General features: G+C 42.8%; 2 protein-coding genes across 3 annotated transcripts; one reads left to right on the top strand and one right to left on the bottom strand.

Moving 5' to 3' along the window:
* Positions 1–1,116: 1,116 nt before the first annotated feature.
* LOC109739845 (phosphatidylinositol/phosphatidylcholine transfer protein SFH12-like) lies at positions 1,117–5,387 on the top strand. The gene is made up of 11 exons (XM_045229686.1): positions 1,117–1,428; positions 1,525–1,791; positions 1,923–2,000; positions 2,457–2,558; positions 2,672–2,721; positions 2,877–2,973; positions 3,134–3,235; positions 3,333–3,446; positions 3,592–3,724; positions 3,871–4,283; positions 4,365–5,387. Exons 1-11 carry the CDS (start codon positions 1,132–1,134, stop codon positions 4,530–4,532), a joined length of 1,821 nt encoding a protein of 606 aa, XP_045085621.1. The 5' UTR covers positions 1,117–1,131; the 3' UTR covers positions 4,533–5,387.
* Positions 5,240–10,445, bottom strand: LOC109739843 (phosphatidylinositol/phosphatidylcholine transfer protein SFH6). 2 transcript variants are annotated; one of them, XM_073501044.1, is made up of 16 exons: positions 10,174–10,445; positions 9,955–10,035; positions 8,894–8,992; positions 8,513–8,825; positions 8,297–8,396; positions 7,940–8,206; positions 7,772–7,849; positions 7,565–7,666; positions 7,437–7,486; positions 7,241–7,340; positions 7,046–7,144; positions 6,847–6,963; positions 6,280–6,406; positions 5,795–6,192; positions 5,543–5,617; positions 5,240–5,452 (listed from the first exon to the last, which is right to left on the bottom strand). In XM_073501044.1, exons 3-16 carry the CDS (start codon positions 8,931–8,933, stop codon positions 5,420–5,422), a joined length of 1,899 nt encoding a protein of 632 aa, XP_073357145.1. In that variant the 5' UTR covers positions 8,934–8,992; positions 9,955–10,035; positions 10,174–10,445; the 3' UTR covers positions 5,240–5,419. The 2 variants fall into 2 exon arrangements, with proteins under 2 accessions (XP_073357145.1, XP_020154467.1); XM_020298878.3 differs by lacking the exon at positions 8,894–8,992.
* Positions 10,446–20,189: the final 9,744 nt, after the last annotated feature.

The raw sequence follows: 20,189 nt of genomic DNA, 5'->3' as shown, positions 1-20,189 counted from the left end.
GACAAAAAATGAACAAAGCGCGCGTCTGTTTGGGTCGCCCTGTTGGAGTTGCTCTTATGGGCCTAATTACTTTATTTTGCAGCCTAATTCGTACTGCTTGAATACTTCTGTAGTTACTACCCACTATGTTCACAAATATAAAATGTTCTAACCTTTTTCTGAATTTGACGTATTTTGACAGATGTCGATATACATGCACATACACTATATAAGATGTTCTAACTTATTTTTGAATTGGTTAGACAGATGCCCACATACACACTATATAAGATGTTCTAACCTTTTTTCTAAATATATGTTTTAACATAGTACAATCACAGATGTGCATATACACGCACATACACTCATTCCTATAAACATGCGCACGCCCAGGAAAATTCAAGCACCTGTGCCAAGTCTAATACTTGAACTTTGATGGCCTATCACAAGGAAACTAACCATTTAAGTTATGCTCAGTTCACATATTTTAGTGTGTTTGTTCACTCCATTCAGTCTGTATATAATTTATATTGAAATATTCAAAACATCTTATATTTATGAACAGAGAGAGTAATTAGTAAGGTAATTTGACCTAGATAAACTAACTATGAAAACAGCCATGATATCCAAGTTAAAGTTAGGAGCGGTGCAGCTACCATGGTGCCCGAAATAGTGGGATAGCCTCGTGGGGAAGGGGACGCCCATGGCGGGCCGGGGCCATGCATGCACCAACGAACTCTACCTAGCATCCGCCATTCCCCGTCCCCACCCTTCTTCTTCCCCTCTCCATTTCACCCTCCCCACAACAAGGCCGTCTCCCTGGTACGTACGTAGGTAATTCACCTGTCGATCCGTGTGAATCGCTTCTTGTTATCTCTTCTCCATCGATCCAGGAAACTAACTGGTGGCAGCGGCCGGCGGTGGTTGATTGCTCAGGTGGTGGTGCAGCCGCGCTCGCTCGCCCGGCCGGCCGCCGTCCCCGCTAGCTAGCTAGCTAGCCGGTGTGATCGATCGACGAAATAAGGCGACGACGACCAACACCCCCGCCGTCCCATGTCCGCGACGGCCGACGCGGCGGCGGATGGCGCCGCCTCGACCCCGACCTCGCGGGCGCCCGGCATGGCGTCGTCGGCGTCGCTCCGGCACCGCGCCATGAGCGCCTCCTCCAAGATGCTCCGCAGCTCGCTGAGCCGGCGGTCGGGGCGGCAGCGCAGCAGCAAGGTGATGTCGGTGGCCATCGAGGACGTGCGCGACGCCAAGGAGGCGGCCTCCGTGGACGCGTTCCGGCAGACGCTCGTCCTGGAGGAGCTCCTCCCGGCGCGCCACGACGACTACCACATGATGCTCCGCTTCCTCAAGGCCCGCAAGTTCGAGATCGACAAGAGCAAGCAGATGTGGTCCGACATGCTCAATTGGCGCAAGGAGTTCGGCACCGACACCATCATGGAAGTACGTAGCGTGGCGTGCTCCATTAGATTATTTCATCCGTCGATCAAAACACACTGTCGGCCTTTAATTTCTTCTCTATTCGACGTACGTACGCAGGATTTCCAATTCGAGGAGGTGGAGCAGGTGCTGGAGCACTACCCGCAGGGGCACCACGGCGTGGACAAGGACGGCCGGCCAATCTACATCGAGAAGCTGGGCGCCATCGACACCACCAAGCTGCTGCAGGTCACCAGCATGGACCGCTACGTCAGGTACCACGTGAGGGAGTTCGAGAGGGCCTTCGCCCTCAAGTTCCCGGCCTGCTCCATCTCCGTCAAGCGCCACGTCGACCAGAGCACCACCATCCTCGACGTCTCCGGCGTGGTAATTAATTACCTGCTCATCATCCATCATCGACGGCAACGAATGATCCATGCCTAGCTAGTTTCTTCAGCATTTTCATAGAGCAGCCACACTGGAAAAAAGTTGATGTGACACCGTTTGGCATGTCTCAGGGCTACAAGAACTTCAACAAGGCTGCGAGGGATCTCATCGGCCAGCTCCAGAAAATCGACGGGGATAACTTCCCTGAGGTATACCATATATATATGATACGATATGCCGATGGGTGTGCAGTGATACTGCTCCATTGACGGCCCATGCTTCGGTATTGATTCTCTTTGAGAAATCTTAATGCTAACCGGCACAAGCAATTCATGTAAACCTGAGAATTAAACCCAATTTTATCGTGTACTCCCTCTGTAAACAAATATAAGAGCGTTTAGATCACTACTTTAGTGATCTAAACGCTCTTATATTTGTTTACGGAGGGAGTACTTTTTATCTGTCTACAATTTGGTCAGCCTGTTTTGTTAGCAGATTTGTGTGCTCCAAGAAAATTATAAAAATCAATGTTGTCAACTAGAAGTACTTGACAGAAAATTCTCTAGACAAGGGAGTTCCGGGAACAAAATTTATTGATTTACATGTTTGCCAAATATCTCTTCTTGGAAATGATGCTCGGCTGATGATTTTAACTGACGATGCAGACCCTGTGCCGGATGTTCATCATAAACGCCGGTCAGGGATTCAGGCTCCTGTGGAACACCGTCAAGTCCTTCCTTGACCCCAAGACCACAGCCAAGATCCATGTAACCCATCTCTTCTCAGTTCATGTCCTTTATCAGTCAGTCATCGGCTAATCTATGTACTTGATCAAGAGTTATGATCCCTTTTTATTTACGGTTCATACCTCGGGGTTTAGGTTCTCGGCAACAAGTACCAGAGCAAGTTGCTGGAAGTCATTGATCCCAGGTTTGTCCAAGAAGTTCTTCTTTTTATATAGCAACTCTAAAAGGATTTTGCAAGTTGGCAGCACTGACAATTCAAATGAGTTTGCTTTGCATAGTATTAGCAGCATGCTGAAGTTGAACTCACCTTTTCTGTTCCTGTTCTGCGGGGTTCGACAGTGAATTGCCCGAAATGTTTGGGGGCACTTGTGTATGCGAGGGCGGAGGTTGCATGCGCTCCGACAAAGGACCGTGGAAGGACCCTGAAATCATAAAGGTTAATGGTTATTTTCCAACAATCAGAGTTCATACATGATGCAAGGGAATGTATATTTGCTAGTGCACACTTGCCAATGGAAGTAGTAGTGATGCTATACTACAGCTGAACCCACTTCTGAGCACAGGTACCATGAACATTTTGTGGTTTGATTCTTCAGATGGTGCAATGTGGCTTGGGGAGATGCGGAATGAACAACTCGGACCCTGCCAGCGCCGAGGAGAAGACTATCACCGAGGACGACGCTGCGCCGGCTGTAAAGGTTGCCACGAGATTTCTTACTTATACATGCAGGTTTTACATGGCCTTTTTTCCCGACACATTATCGTTCGCATCTCTGACGAACATCGCCTTTGCAGAAGCAAGAGTCGATGCGCCGTGACGGCGTTGACTCTCCCAAGGTGGCGCACGACAAGACCGAACACCCGCCGCATATGGCTCCCCTCCATGAGGTGCCAAATGAAGAGACCAAGGTGAAGGAATATGTCTAACGCCTAGCATTTTGTCGGATTTGCTACAGTAGCGAGCCAGACAACATTGTTGGTCCCTTCCATGGTAGTAGTAGTGAGTACTAACTTGACTTTGTGTGGCCTAATTCTGCTGCATCTCTGAACCTAGGATTCGCAGGCTGCTCCTTCCGGCAAAGAGGGGGGCTCCGCGCCCTACGACGAGCTCTTCCCCATGGCGGACAAGGGCATGGATTTCAACTGGAACGGCGAGATGAGCGCGGAGAAGCTCGCCATCGCGAGAGGTCAGCTCGGGCTTTGCACCCTTCAACCAAATAAAAACTCCATGAAAAAGCAGAGAGAAAGAGAGAGCTAATGGAATGAGGCGTTGGTTTGTGACTTTGTGTGTGGTTCTGAACGAATAGTGAGAATGTGTTTGGCATGGTGGCAGATATGTACGCGTCGCTGCCGGACGCGTACAAGCACGGCGACGCGGGGGACCGGCAGGTGGTGACGGGGTTCATGGCGTTCGTGATGGGGGTGGTGGCCATGTTCCGGGTGGGCAAGATCGCGCCGAAGCGCGCCATGGACGCGGCCATGGGCATCGCCACCATGGAGGCCATGGCCCAGAACCGCAAGCTCCTGCAGGCCCAGGGACAGGGCGGCCCCGGGGGCCCGGTCGTGGTGGCGGGCGTGTCGACGGCGCAGTTCGAGGCGCTGGCGAAGCGGGTGGGCGAGCTGGAGGAGAAGGTGGCCGCCCTCGGCTCGCGGCCCACCGAGATGCCAGCCGACAAGGCGGAGCAGCTCGCCGCCGCCGCCACCCGGCTCGACACCCTCGAGGCCGAGCTCGAGTCCACCAAGAAGGTGAGGACCACATGACATGATACAGACACTCCTTCTTGTGTGATCCTGGATAGATTAATGGTGGATCCATGTACATTGCAGCTTCTGGAGACGTCGAAGGGGCAGCAGGAGGAGGTGCTGGCATACATCGAGAAGAAGAAGAAAAAGAAGGGGATGGTAAGGCCGGCATTCTCACTCACTTGCATGTCTGCAGCATCAGTTGGTACTGTTAGGCTCAAGCTTGTGGTAAGCACTCATCTTACAAGCTGATTTCATTAAAGTTTTGTCTCCAACAGCAGAATCCATTCCGTTGGTGAGGAGAAGATCGCTGACCGATGACTGCGGCGACGGCCGGCGACTGCAGGGGGGGAGAAGGGGGAGCAAAGCAAGAAAGAGAAAGAGAGAAAAATGCAGAAAGAAGGATACATACATACACACTTACAACCTGGAATGCCGAGGCTGAATTGTAGTACCACCACATTAGGCCACAAGATTTTGTATTTTTGTTTATCTTCGGAGCAGAGATCGAACTGTTTCATGTGAAATTAGTCGCAGCGCTCCGAGCAGGCAGGTCCTAGCTATGCCGATCCCGTCTTGTTGAAACATATTTTCTGTGTGTTTAGAAGAATTGTAAGGCCTTTGTCTTTATGAAGACTCTCTCAGTTTTGCGCTTCTGAAGAATGCTGTGTAACTGAACCGTGATTGACACAGAATTGGTGATGCCTTGGCAACAATCTGGCTGCAGCTGGAGGATTGTGGCACACAATGATGCCCTATCAACAATGGTCTTGTTTCCCCTCGTTATTTGCATCCTATGGAACTACGAATAGCTCAGCTAGAGCTGCATATCGTCAGTCATGGTGAAAGCGCGTGTAACCAATAAGTGGAGTAAACAAATTGCAGAACCAAGACAGGTCAACGAAGGAATTCTGCTGCAATCCTGTATTCATAAGACAGGCAGGCTGAAACGGGTAGAATTCAGCGCAAAAACACATTTATTTATGTTAGGATTTTCTGTCCATTTACAAACCCATGTATGTCTTTTTCACATTTGTCAGGAAAACGAACGGATCAACCGTTTACATCATCTCAAACGCCATCTCCGGCATCTCAGAAAAAAGAAAACTGAACCAAGGGGGTCTCTCTCCTCGTCCGTCCTAGTAGCAAGACATCGGCTTCTTCTTCTTTTTCTGCAACAGGAAGGTAGAGATGACACATGAGAAACAGATCAAGAGATGAAAAAAGCAGTAAAAAGACTGGTTGCGTTATGCGTTACAAACCTGGGCCTTGGCAATTGTCTTCCTGTCAACGTAAGCAAGGAGTTCCTCCTGCCTGATAAGAGCCTCGTGCAGAGCCTAGATGAATTTCGTAAATGCACAGGGTAAGTGACAAGTACTGACCTTCTCAATTATAAAATAATAAAATATGCAACAAGTTCTGAAGTGGTGTTGTGGTTTTTTCATCCTAGTGACACAGTGAGCAGCAAGCCATGGAATTTTTTTTCAAAATCGGAGTGCAAACCATGGAATTACCTTCTTTGTTACGATGAGCTCGGCTTCTAGTGCATCCACGCGGCGGACAGCGGCATTAAGCAGCTCTTCTTTCTCGCAAGGCATTTCAGAAGGTTTTTCTTCAAGCGCATGAACCTTCGCTTCAAGCTCTGCCAGCCTTTGCAAGACTAACGAGAACAGGTCAGATTCAGCAAACCCAGGACCTGGTGACGGGGGCCGGAACTCCTCTTTTGGAATGCAGTCTTGATATACTGCAGAACTTTGTTCGTCTGACTCATTTTTATCTGCCAATCTCTTCGTGGCAACATCTTTAACTGACCGAAGCAGCGTTACAATAGCAATCACAAAAGCCATCAGAGCTGGAATAATCTGATCCAAAGACCTGTTGGATGCCTTTGTGGTGGTAGCCAAAGAAGAGTCTACATTCAAGAAATAGCAAAAATATCAGGTTTTGTCAGTATCAGAAAACATCCTTCAAATCCTGCAATAAAGTGACAAACAAATACCTTTGGGCGGGACAGGCACCTTCCGAGGCAGTTCTCTCTTCCATGTTGCATCCACTGCTTTGTCAACAACAGGAACATCATATTCAGGCATACGGGTAGAAAAGCTAGTGGCCCTGATCATCTTGACCTGAAAGGCGAAAAGGCAAGTTCAAACCAGTGTAACACAATCCATGCGCGTAACAGAGAAACAAAGAGAAGGGGGTTGTAAATTCTTTTTTTAACATGTGGAAATTTAAAAACGGCTAGCCAGGAAATTAGGATAGCAACAAAGTGAGTAGTGATTGGTTTTAGTTGTTTAGAACCTACTTCTTTTCTCTACCTAACAGATTGTTTGATGGAGACAGGCAGTTCCAATTTTTTGTTTGCTATGAAATGTAGTCATTATACAAATAGTTAAGATCAACCACCGCATACTGGTGGTTTGGAGCACAGTAGTGCCATCAAATTTCAGTTCAGCTACCCTGATGAGTATGCTGATTGACAATTGTATTTGAGTGATAGATCAATTGGCTGGTTCTTTGTTCGTAAGTAACTGCATCTTAGCACAATGTAATCTAAACTACTGACCTCTTCACGAACGGGGGTCAACTTAGGGTGAGAGATGTAACTTCTTAGAGCTTTGGGGGAAGTTACATCTTCCGCTTCAGATCCAGACTCCGCAGTTGATGTATCACTTCCACGTACCTGGCATTCCATGTTAAAACAAATTATATTCCTGCATAGATCACTCAAGCATAGAACAATACAAATTGATTGTGAGACATACCGTTTGGTACTTAGACTTGGGATAAGAAATAATAGTTTCCGTCCCATTGGAAACAGTTACAATCTGCCGAGCACACTGGGCCTCGCCATTAAGGACTTTCTGATATCAGCGTATAATGAGCACATTAAGAGAGGAGATAATAAAGGAAAGTGACTAGTAATAGATACATGATTACCAGGAACCTGATAGCCATACCTTCAGTATGTTCGCGTCCTTCCATGGCCCTTTTTCAGCTTTGAGGCACCCTCCATATTCAGGACAGGTGCAAGTGCCACCAAGAAATTCTGGCAATTCACTGATCAATTATCACAAATGAAAAGAATAATTAGAACAGAGTATTCATTAAAACAAGTCAACGTATTACAAGAACAGTACACTGAACGCTGCTTACCTAGCATCAATTATTTCAAGCAGTTTACTTTGACACTTGTTCCCAAGTACCTGACAAAACACAATAGCACCTAGTAAATCAAGTGAATTTAGCATAAAAAACAAAGTGTGGTCCGTGCGAATGCTTACATGTATCTTGGAAGTGGTTTTTGGGTCGAGGAAAGATTTCACAGTGCTCCATAGCATCCGAAAGCCCGGGCCAGCATTGACTATAAACATTTGGTGTAAAGTCTGGAACATAGAACAGAAAATGGTGGATATTTAACTGACTAAATCACAATAGAATATGTGAATGCCGAACTATGCTTATCACAAGAGTAGGGTGGAAATCCAGACCTCAGGGTAGTTATCGTTGTCAACTTTCTGCAGTCGCATAATCAATTCACGTGCAGTTTTGCTGAAATTTTTCAAACCCTGCAAAGCAGGAACTGAGTCAGAACTAGCTAGTTACCAGGCTTGTAAGGAAATGGACAAGTTGTGGAGACTGAGTCTTCAGAAACATACCACACCCTGAACATCCAGAATTGTGGTGCTCGAATTGATGTGTCTTTTAGCCGCAAGAGAGCATGCTGGAAATTTGATCAAGAAGCTCCTCTCGAATTCCTTCACATGGTACCTTACATATCTGTCCATAGTTGTTACATTCATAAGCTTGTTAGGGTCAACCTTTCCAAGCCTTTCAATATAAACAGGTCTCCCCTCTTTGTCAACGCCATGATAACCATGAGGATAGTATTCCAGAACAGTGTCCAACTCAGTGTAATCAAAATCCTACAGACAAATGTGGCTCCAGCTGTTATTTATAGTCAAACAAATCAGAAGTTCAGAACTGTATTATAACTTTAATTTCAGCTAGCTGACCTCAACAATAGTATCAGTACCATATTCCTTCCTCCATTGAAGCATGTCAGTCCACATTTGCTTTGCTTTCTCAATGTCAAATTTCCTTGCCTTTAAGAATCTAAACACAAAACATTTTAAATTAGCTTATAGACACCAGTGTGAGATATTATAGCAAACAAAGAAGAAACATGCCGAGTTAATGTAACAGGGGCGTGATAATTAACAGGATTATACCTCAGCAGCATATGATAGTCATCATGCCTTGTAGGCAACAATTCGTCCAAAATTAGTGCCTGTCTAAATGCTTCTACCTCTTCCAGTTCCCCTAGATCACGCACATCTTCAATAGACACAGAGAGAACCCGACTGCCACTCTTCCTCCTGTTCTTCTTTTTTAAGGAATGCCTAAGCTTACTCGATGCATCTATAGCTTTCTTCTTCAAAGAGCCCATTCTTGTCTTCTTTTCATCTTCGGAGATTTCAAAATCTGATCTCCTCTCGTATGATCTCCTGTCATCGTGACTTGAACAACCTTCAAAACCTGAGACTGAGACATCAAAAAGGTAAATAAGCCACCGGTCAGGCCAAGTTCTCCAAATTGCAGCACTAACTTACTTTGATACAACAATGAGTGCTTGGCAGACAGTAGCCACATTAAATTATACCCGTCATACTTATGAGCATAAGTGTGTGACACTGGGTTCTAGGCCCGCCCTACGCATTAGAATTAGTAAACGATAAAGGTTAATGTCATGACAAGTTTTGAACAACACAAGCTTTGGGAATATTGAACAAAATAATTCAATTTTTATAACATTACGGGGCCAGATGATAACAGCTACAACTAGCATCACCACCAGAGGTTCAACTTCTTCCCAAGTTTCAGAAACAAGGATGATAGGATCAAATGAACGGAATCATTAGCCATCTCCCTTCATAACTTGATGCTGTGATATTTTGAGACAATGCTAGCGAGAAGGTTCAACTCCACAGGATAGATACATGCGCTCTTGATTACAAGGTCTAAGTCCGGTCCTCCACCAGATGATACCAAACTACATTGGCATGTGCTTTTTGCATTAAATTTTCTGGTGTTCTTGTCTACCAGATTATTGGTCACGAATTAGGTGACAGGTCAGGGCACCTTCTCCTCATAGCAAAAGGATTCCATCCCTTCTAGCCTAACAAGCTACTTGCCTCCAGGCGAAAATTACACAAGGATGTGGTAAGAAGTTTACAGCCCCACAAAAATCCAACCTAGCCTGGCGGTTCCTGGCATAGGGAACTACGCGTGAAGCCAGCGGATGACCACAGCAGGCAGCAGCACCTGCGATGAGGCCAAATGGACGAGGTATTGAACAGGTCACCACCTCGCAGCCGCCAAACCCATCCTACGACCCGGCGCGTACATACGGATCCAAACACGAGACGGCGGCGAAAAAACAACTATTCTAAGTCGGAACCCAGGGAAGCCGCAGCCAGCCGCCTAGGCAGGCGCGGCTAGTCCAATCTTCCAAGGAAGCACCACAGCTCACGCCGCGGATCACGGTTAGCCTTCGCGGGCACGGCGAGGCAACCCAATGCGGGCGGCAACCCAACCAGGGCCGCGGGAAATCGAGGAGCAAGGGCGCGCGGGAAAAGGCGAGAGGGAGGGAGTCGATCGAGGGCGGGCTCACCTGGGCGCGCGAGGCGATCGAGGTGGCCCGACATGGGCGCCGGATCCTCCGCTCCTCCTCCGGGCGCCAAACCTCCGAATCCTGAAACGGAAACCGCATTCCCGTCAGAAACCCTAGCGAAAATCGCCCGACGAGGATAACCAGCCCGGCCGCCGCGAGCGAGCCGGATCCCCCTCCGGTTCCGGCGGGGGATCTCGCGTCCTAGCCAAGCCACCTCACCTGAGAAACGCCGGGGGTCGGGGAACTCGCCGGCGATCGGGGCTGGCCGCGTGGTCCGAGGCGGGAATCCGAGGGATTTTTTCCTCCTGGGGAGTGGCGCTGCGTGGGGGAGGCGGGACTGCGGGGGGAGGGGACGGGTGGGAAGTGGGTGGGGAGTGGTGGTGGTGAAGGGAGCAGGGGAATAGAGAGGAGGGAGGGAGGAGGGGAAAGAGACGACGATGGTGTGGAGAGAGAGAAAGGCGTTGGGGGAAGTGTCCTCGCCGATTCCTCCCGGAATTCGGTGGCTCCTTTTTTCCTTTATCTTTGCTGTGTTCCGGGCCCGTTTCGCGTTGGGGCCCCTCGGATTTTAGCGAATCGTGTCGCGGCTCCCCCTCCCGGCGGCTGGTCTTTTCTCTCCGTTGCACGCCGCCGACGCCGGTGCTCGAGAGTACTACTCCCTCTGTTCGGAATTACTTGTCGCAGAAATGGATGTATTAATGGCACATGGGCATGGCAGACATGGGCATGGCAGACTTTCAAATTCATCAGAGTCGATCGTGCTGTTTCGAAAGTCAAACTATGGTCCTATACATGGTGTCGGACATAGTCAATGGCATGAGTGTAGTATACAATTAGTATTTGACTTTGCAACTTTGACTTTCAAGTTAATTTTCGAGTCACTTGTACTCCTTGAAAATGACGTGGTCAGTGTATTGTTGTATGTATACCACGTATAGCGCACGAGTGCTGGTGATGAAATAAGGTGCTTATCTGGTTGGGTTTTTCAAGTCTCGCTTGGCGAGTGTATTGATGTATTATGAAGAAACTGGGAAAAAATGAAGAAACTGGGAAAAATGAAGCCTTGAAAAAAAAAATGCGAAGAAACTCAAATTGCTTAAAGCGAGACTTGAACTTGGCGAGTGTATTGATGTATTATGGAGAACTTGAAAAAATGAAGCCATGAACTTGGAAAAATGTTGCATGTGGGGTAAGCAATTTGAATTTGATCAAAACAAAGTAGCGCGTGGTCGGTTTGATCTCCGAGATAAGGGGTGGCGCCTAAATGATGATGGGTGTGTTGTTCTATCCATGGAAATAACGTGCTTAAGTGGGTTTTTTTGCGAGAATCATCTAGTTTTTGTTTGCATTTGATAGATTTATATCAATATTGATAATGGATAGTGTCCGGTGTAGACATCAAGTAGTGTCTTTTTTACATGTCGATACTACAAATGTCTGATGAAAGTTATTTCATTGTGAATGCCTGACATGGGCACACTTTCCCCCCCAACAAATAATCTTGGAAGCATAGTTTTTAAAAGCGGACTTCTTTAAGCCCGGTAGACCATTTGAGCAATCGAACAGGAAAAAACTGTGAACCGGCTGTTTTTTTGATGAACGGGCGGTTCGCATAAAACAAGATGGTTTGATGTAGATTCCAGAAAAGCCCCTCAATTGAATCTTTTTTTTAATACAAGCTAGCTAAGGGTAGCGTCGGTAAAGGAAAAAAATCTATTTTGGTAGGATTTCGCCCGATTGAGAGCTTTCTCTCTCGATTCCGTCCATAGAGACAAACCCATCAGGTGTCGCCGGCCCCTCCGCAGCCACCTTGCTCCGCGCCGCGAACCCGACAATTGAACCAGTGAACCCGCGGTTCGACTGGTAAACACCTGAAGTGACAGCCTTGCCGGTTCGATTACTGGTTTGGTTTTTCTAACTATGCTTGGAAGGATTGATGTCGTTATTTCTCACGAGGGATTAACAAACATGTTGATACTAGTATGTTCCATTTTAGGAGCATAGCCACTAAAAAGAATGTTTGATGTACCACAATATTCTTCTCCCTTTTTGTGGCTAACTATGTAACAATTGTAGCATTCTAATTTAGGAATAGCAACCAAAAGGTGCATCTTGCAGTATCAATTTATTTCCCTTCTATTTTTTGGGGCAACTTTGCATGTATAAAATGTTTTTCCCTATGACAATGTGTAAATGACATGTTTCTCACTGTCATACCTTAAAATCCCTAAAAAGGTGCAATGGGAAGGTACTTCCATGTGTTTCTTGAGGGGATCGTATGATCTTTATCAAGATATATACTCCATTTAATATATTTTGTCTAGTTTTTCAAACAATAATTAGAAGGTGTGCTTTGCAAGAACACATTTTTTTATCATGTATAGGAATTAGATATTAACATGTGGTTCCTGGTTACTCTGACACGTGATTACACATTTTTTTATCAATTCATTGGTGTACTTTTGATAAAAATATATTATTTTATTGCTTAAAAACCAACAATTGAACAGTGAACTGGCGGTTCGATTGGTAAAAACCTGAAACGACAGCCTTGCCGGTTCGATTACTGGTTCTATTTTTTTAACTATGCTTGGAAGGCTTGACGTTGTTATTTCTCACGAGGGATTAACAAACGTGTTTACGCTACTATGTTCCATTTTAGGAGTGCAGTCGGTAGAAAGAATCTTTTGATGTACCACAATATTCTTCTCCCCTTTTGTGGGCTAACTATGTAACACTATAGAACTCTGGTTTAGGAATAGCAACCAAAAGGTACATTTTGCAATATCAATTTATTTCCTTCTATTTTTTGGGGCAACTTTGCATGTATAAAATGTTTTTCCCTATGACAATGTGTAAATGACATGTTTCTCATTGTCATACCTTAAAATCCCTAAAAAGGTGCAATGGGAAGGTACTTCCATGTGTTTCTTGAGGGGATCGTATGATCTTTATCAAGATATATACTCCATTTAATATATTTTGTCTAGTTTTTCAAACAATAATTAGAAGGTGTGCTTTGCAAGAACACATTTTTTTATCATGTATAGGAATTAGATATTAACATGTGGTTCCTGGTTACTCTGACACGTGATTACACATTTTTTTATCAATTCATTGGTGTACTTTTGATAAAAATATATTATTTTATTGCTTAAAAACCAACAATTGAACAGTGAACTGGCGGTTCGATTGGTAAAAACCTGAAACGACAGCCTTGCCGGTTCGATTACTGGTTCTATTTTTTTAACTATGCTTGGAAGGCTTGACGTTGTTATTTCTCACGAGGGATTAACAAACGTGTTTACGCTACTATGTTCCATTTTAGGAGTGCAGTCGGTAGAAAGAATCTTTTGATGTACCACAATATTCTTCTCCCCTTTTGTGGGCTAACTATGTAACACTATAGAACTCTGGTTTAGGAATAGCAACCAAAAGGTACATTTTGCAATATCAATTTATTTCCTTCTATTTTTTGGGGCAACTTTGCATGTATAAAATGTTTTTCCCTATGACAATGTGTAAATGACATGTTTCTCATTGTCATACCTTAAAATCCCTAAAAAGGTGCAATGGGAAGGTACTTCCATGTGTTTCTTGAGGGGATCGTATGATCTTTATCAAGATATATACTCCATTTAATATATTTTGTCTAGTTTTTCAAACAATAATTAGAAGGTGTGCTTTGCAAGAACACATTTTTTTATCATGTATAGGAATTAGATATTAACATGTGGTTCCTGGTTACTCTGACACGTGATTACACATTTTTTTATCAATTCATTGGTGTACTTTTGATAAAAATATATTATTTTATTGCTTAAAAACCAACAATTGAACAGTGAACTGGCGGTTCGATTGGTAAAAACCTGAAACGACAGCCTTGCCGGTTCGATTACTGGTTCTATTTTTTTAACTATGCTTGGAAGGCTTGACGTTGTTATTTCTCACGAGGGATTAACAAACGTGTTTACGCTACTATGTTCCATTTTAGGAGTGCAGTCGCTAGAAATAATCTTTTGATGTACCACAATATTATTCTCCCCTTTTGTGGGCTAACTATGTAACACTGTAGAACTCTGGTTTAGGAATAGCAACCAAAAGGTACATTTTGCAATATCAATTTATTTCCATCTATTTTTGGGCAACTTTGCACGTATAAAATGTTTTTCTCTATGACAATGTGTAAATGGCTCGTTTCTCACTGTCATACTTGAATATCCCTCAAAAGGTGCAATGGGAAGGTACTTCCATGTGTTTCTTCAAGGGATCGTATGATCTTTATCAAGACATATACTCCATTTTATATACTTTGTCAAGTTTGTCAAACAATAACCAAAAGGCGTGCTTTGCAACAACACATTTTTTATCATGTAAAGGAATTAGATATTAAAATGTGGTTACTGGTTACTCTGTCATGTGATTACACATTTTTTATCAATTAATTGGTGTATTTTTATAAAACATGTATTATTTTATTGCTTAAAAACTGACAATTGAACAAGTGAACTCGCGATTCGACTGGTAAAAACCTGAAATGACAGCCTTCTAGGTTCAATTTTTTTAACTACGATTGGAAGGCTTGATGTTGTTATTTCTCACGAGGGAGGCTTGTATAGGATCTAACCTTTAGGTGAGATCGTAGGATCAACATCAAAATTTCATATTAAGACAATTCAAAAAAATCTGAATTTTTTTGACAACATACCTGCAGGGTATGTTTACAACTCTAAAAAAAATGGCTTCAAACTCGGTCTACATTAAGAGATTCAAAAAGACAAATTTGACTATGAATAGTGTCATGTTGGGGTGAATAGTATTTGGCACTATTCATATCCGATTTTGTCTTTTCTGTTCTCTAAGTGTACTTCAAATTAGGAGCTGAAACTTCTTGAGGTTGTACATCAAACACGAACGCGTGTCTATAAATATTTTCAGAATTTTTGAACATGTTTTGAGTCTTCAAATAGATTGATGTCACCTAAACCTAGATCTCATACAAGTTGACGCTACTATGTTCCATTTTAGGAATATAGCCACTAGAAAGAATGTTTTGATGTACCACAATACTCTTCTCCCCTTTTGTGGCTAACTATGTAACAACTATAGCACTCTGGTTTAGGAATAGCAACCAAAAGGTACATTTTGCAATATCAATTTATTTCCATCTATTTTGGGGGCAACTTTGAATGGGTAAAATATTTTTCTCTATGACAATGTGTAAATGGCTTGTTTCTCACTGTCATACCTGAATATCCCTCAAAAGGTGCAATGGGAAGGTACTTCCATGTGTTTCTTGAGGGGATCGTATGATCTTTTTCAAGATATATACTCCATTTTATATACTTTGTCAAGTTTTTCAAACAATAATCAAAAGATGTGCTTTGCAACAACACATTTTTTTTATCATGTATAGGAATTAGATATTAACATGTGGTTCCTGGTTACTCTGTCACGTGATTACACATTGTTTTTATCAATTCATTGGTGTATTTTTTATAAAATATATATTATTTTATTGCTTAAAAACGACAATTGATGAACCAGTGAACTGGCGGTTTGATTGGTAAAAACTTGACACGACAGCCTTGCAGGTTTGATTACTGGTTCTTTTTTAGGTATATATGCTTGGAAGGCTTGACGTTGTTATTTCTCACGAGGGATTAACAAACGTGTTGACGCTACTATGTTCCATTTTAGGAGTATAGTCACTAGAAAGAATGTTTTGATGTACCACAATATTCTTCTCCCCTTTTGTGGCCAACTATGTAACAACCGTAGCACTCTAGTATAGGAATAGCAACCAAAAGGTACATTTTGCAATATCAATTTATTTCCTTCTATTATTTGGGCAACTTTGCATGTATAAAATGTTTTTCTCTATGACAATGTGTAAATGACTTGTTTCTCATTTACACATCGAGACTTTCTCGATCATCGAACACTTCATCCACACAAAACTTCAACAGAAAACTCGGTAAGATCCGTTAGTATAATAAAGCAAATCACTACTCTAAGTACTGTTGCAAACCAATTCATATTTTGTTTTTGCATTATGTCTACTGTGGTATAACTTTTTCATGGCTTAATCCACTGATATAAATCGATAGTTTCATCAAAACAAGCAAACTATGCATCAAAAACAGAATCTGTCTAAAACAGAACAGTCTGTAATAATCTGAACATTCACCATATTTCTGATACTTGAAGAATTCTGCCAAAATTAGGAAAAATAAACAATTTGTATAGAAAGACAGTGCAAAAAGAATCAGAACCGTTTGACGTTCCAGTAAAAAATTAAAAAACGCGCACTACAGCCAAAGTTTCTGTCCTGCACCGCACAAACCAACAAGCATTGTAAACATCCTAAAGGCAAACCTTGGCACATTATTTTTATAATACAATAGAATTGTACAAGGGGATAATTATTTTTATTGAAAAGTTTCTGTAATCAAGATTCACAAAGTTTTCGTGAGCATGAACAAAGTTCAAGGCTAGCTCCCACTTCAACAATGCTCGTCTTTCTCACTTTCGCTTTTCTTTTTGAAAAAGTTTTTAGGTCCCCCTGTTTATTTATTTTTTGTTTTTAAACTATATGAAAGCACTCGACATAAATAAGTGACTCTCTAAAACTTCCGGGTTGTCACCCTGGCAGCGCTTTCTTTAAAGCCATTAAGCTAGGCATATAGTGCTCAAGTAGTGAATCCACCCGGATCCCAAGGTATATCAAAGCCAATTTTAATTAGCAATGATTTGGCATTTAGTAGTGAGCACAAGGCAACATATATCATGCAACAACAAAGTCTAACTCTCTTCCTATGCATCGGCATGTTATAAAAGAACAATTCATGCACATAAAGTAAAGGCCAATGCATAGTATAAACAGTTTCTTGCAATTTTTTCGTGTTGGAAACATAGAGAGGTGGAGATATAGTTCCTCTCATAATAATTGCAAGTAGGAGCAGCAAGCACATGCATATTATATCTATTAAAATCATCATGTGTAGTAGTAAAACGCAACCCATCAATATAATCCTTAATAAGGGCAAACTTCTCCGATATAGTGTCACTTGGAGAATTCAAAAAGATAATAGGACTATCATGCGTGGGTTCAATAGCAACAATTTCATGTTTAACATAAGGAAATATAGCAAGTTCATCTCCATAAGCATAATTCATATTGGCATCTTGGCCACAAGCATAGCAAGCATCATCAAAAAAGGATATTTCAAATGAATCAACGGGATCATAATAGTCATCATAGCAATCATCCTTCGGTAAGCACGAAGGGAAATTAAACAATGTATGAGTTGAAGAGTTACTCTCATTAGAAGGTGGGCACGGGTAGCTAATCCGCTCTTCCTCCTTTTGTTCTTCGCTCTCCTCATCATCTTTTTCATCCAATGAGCTCACAGTTTCATCAATTTCTTCTTCCATAGACTCCTGCAAAAATATTAGTCTCTTCTTGGACAGCGGAGACTTTCTCAATAAGTGCATTAATATCGTAATTGTATTCATAATTCTCATAGCAATATTTGGGGGTAGCTAAATTTTCAGGTCTATAAACAGCATCATCAAAATCTTCAAGCTCTTTAAACATAGATTCAATTTCATAAGCACCCATAAAAGCAACAAATTCTTCTATTTGTTCCACATCATAGTAATCATAGATACCATTAGCATAAGAAGCTAAGGTTTTATTATCATTAAATTTGCATGAAAAGGGAAGGTGTGGAGCCTTCATCCTAGAGCAACAAGTATAATCATATCTCAAGCATAGTTGCCTAGATTACCAATACAACATATAAATTTGACCCCATAATAGTTTCCCTTTTTGAGTCAAGCGATAATCCCTAAAGTATTCACGTTGATCTAAGGTTACTCCCATTATAAAGTTGAATGGGGTTTTCTCTGGATTATCAAAGTAGTACATAATATCTGTCACATAACGAGCATCGAGGGTTTTAGGAGGTTCCTCATCTCCATGAGTAGCAAGTACACCTAATTTTTTTGGTATTTCGTGTTCCATATCCATAACTAAAGATAGAGAACAACTAAGAACAGCAAATAAAAATTACTTAGTGATAAAGCAAACAAGCACACACGAGAATATTTACCCCACGCTATTGCTCCCCGGCAACGGCGCCAGAAAAAGGTCTTGATAACCCACAAGTATAGGGGATCAATTGTAGCCTCTTTCGATAAGTAAGAGTGTCGAACCCAACGAGGAGCTAAATGTAGAACAAATATTCCCTCAAGTTCTATCGACCACCGATACAACTCTACGCACGCTTGACGTTCGCTTTACCTAGAACAAGTATGAAACTAGAAGTACTTTGTAGGTGTTGTTGGATAGGTTTGCAAGAATATAAAGAGCACGTAAATAAAAGCTAGGGGTTGTTTAAATGAAGACACAACTAAATTAGTTTTAGTAGAGAGCTTTTTGTTACGAGAAAGTTATTTGTCCCTAGGCAATCGATAACTAGACCGGTAATCATTATTGCAATTTTATTTGAGGGAGAGGCATAAGCTAACATACTTTCTCTACTTGGATCATATGCACTTATGATTGGAACTCTAGCAAGCATCCGCAACTACTAAAGATCATTAAGGTAAAACCCAACCATAGCATTAAAGTATCAAGTCCCCTTTATCCCATACGCAAACAACCTACTTACTAGGGTCTGTGCTTCTGTCACTCACACCACCCACCATAAGCAAATCATGAACATATTGCAAACCCTACAGCGGGAATCCCTCACGCTTGCGCGACACGGAGAGCACCATAGGACAGCACCAATAATAAAACATGCAACTCAAACCAATCTTGATCATCAAATAGCCCATAGGACAAAACGGATCTACTCAAACATCATAGGATAGCCATACATCATTGGGAAATAATATATAGCGTTGAGCACCATGTTTAAGTAGAGATTACAGCGGGTAAGAGAGAGGTTACACCGCTGCATAGAGTGGGGAAGAGTTGGTGATGATGGCGGTGAAGTTGTTGGTGAAGATTAAGGTGATGATGATGGCCACGGCAGCGTTCTGGCGCCATCGGAAGAGAAGGGGAGAGGGGGCCCCTAGATGGAGAAGGGTTTCCCCTCTGGTCCTTGGCCTCCATGCCGTGGGAGGGGCGAGAGCCCCTCCGAGATTGGATCTGTCTCTCTGTCTCTCTCTGTTTCTGCGTTCTGGTCTGCTGCCCTTTCACCGTTTCGTATATATATGGAGATCCGTAACTCCGATTGGACTGAAACCTTCGCCGTGATTTTTTACCAAAAATTAGCATTCTTGCGGCCGAAGAAGGGCATCAACTGCCTTACGGGTGGCGCACGAGGGTCAGGGGCGCGCCCCCTGCCTCGTGGCCACCTCGGGCACCGTCTCGCGTGGATTTTTCTTCCAGAATTTTCCAAATATTCCAAAAATAATCTCCGTCCATTTTTATCCCGTTTGGATTCCGTTTGATATGGATATTCTGCGAAACAAAAACATGCAACAAACAGGAACTAGCACTGGGCACTGGATCAATATGTTAGTCCCAAAAATAATGTAAAAAGTTGCCAAAAAGTATATGAAAGTTGTATAATATTGGCATGGAACAATAAAAAATTATAGGTACGACGGAGACGTATCAGCATCCCCAAGCTTAATTCCTGCTCGTCCTCGAGTAGGTAAATGATAAAAATGATAATTTTTGATGTGGAATGCTACCTAGCATAATCTTAATCATGGCATGAATATTAAGACACGAGTGATTCAAAGCAATAGTCTATCATTTGACATAAAAGAAATAATACTTCAAGCCTACTAATAAAGCAATCATGTCTTTTCAAAATAACAAGGCCAAAGAAAGTTATCCCTACAAAATCATATAGTCTGGCTATGCTCCATCTTCACCACACAAAATATTCACATCATGCACAACCCCAATGACAAGCCAAGCAATTGTTTCATACTTTTGACGTTCTCAAACCTTTTCAACTTTCACGCAATACATGAGCGTGAGCCATGGACATAGCACTATAGGTGGAATAGAATATGATGATGGGGGTTATGTGGAGAAGACAAAAAAAGGAGAAAGTCTCACATCGACGCGACTAATCAACGGGCTATGGAGATGCCCATCAATTGATGTCAATGTGAGGAGTAGGGATTGCCATGCAACGGATGCACTAGAGCTATAAGTATATGAAAGCTCAAACTGAAACTAAGTAGGCGTGCATCCAACTTGCTTG

Source organism: Aegilops tauschii, chromosome 6 (assembly GCF_002575655.3).
Source record: "Aegilops tauschii subsp. strangulata cultivar AL8/78 chromosome 6, Aet v6.0, whole genome shotgun sequence".
NCBI classification, from domain to species: Eukaryota; Viridiplantae; Streptophyta; class Magnoliopsida; order Poales; family Poaceae; genus Aegilops; species Aegilops tauschii.
This window is presented reverse-complemented; position numbering and strand designations above follow the sequence as displayed.

What these genes read in the sequence shown, in the direction of transcription:
- LOC109739845 (XM_045229686.1), top strand. Translation starts at nt 1,132, where the DNA reads ATGAGCGCCTCCTCCAAGATGCTCCGCAGCTCGCTGAGCCGGCGGTCG. An exon ending in TCCTCGACGTCTCCGGCGTG is followed by an intron (nt 1,792 to 1,922) that starts GTAATTAATTAC and finishes GGCATGTCTCAG; the next exon opens with GGCTACAAGAACTTCAACAA. An exon ending in GAAGCTCGCCATCGCGAGAG is followed by an intron (nt 3,725 to 3,870) that starts GTCAGCTCGGGC and finishes GCATGGTGGCAG; the next exon opens with ATATGTACGCGTCGCTGCCG.
- LOC109739843 (XM_073501044.1), bottom strand. Translation starts at nt 8,933, where the DNA reads ATGTGGCTACTGTCTGCCAAGCACTCATTGTTGTATCAAA. An exon ending in TTCTGGATGTTCAGGGTGTG is followed by an intron (nt 7,850 to 7,939) that starts GTATGTTTCTGA and finishes CCTGCTTTGCAG; the next exon opens with GGTTTGAAAAATTTCAGCAA. An exon ending in TGACCCCCGTTCGTGAAGAG is followed by an intron (nt 6,407 to 6,846) that starts GTCAGTAGTTTA and finishes TTCGCCTTTCAG; the next exon opens with GTCAAGATGATCAGGGCCAC.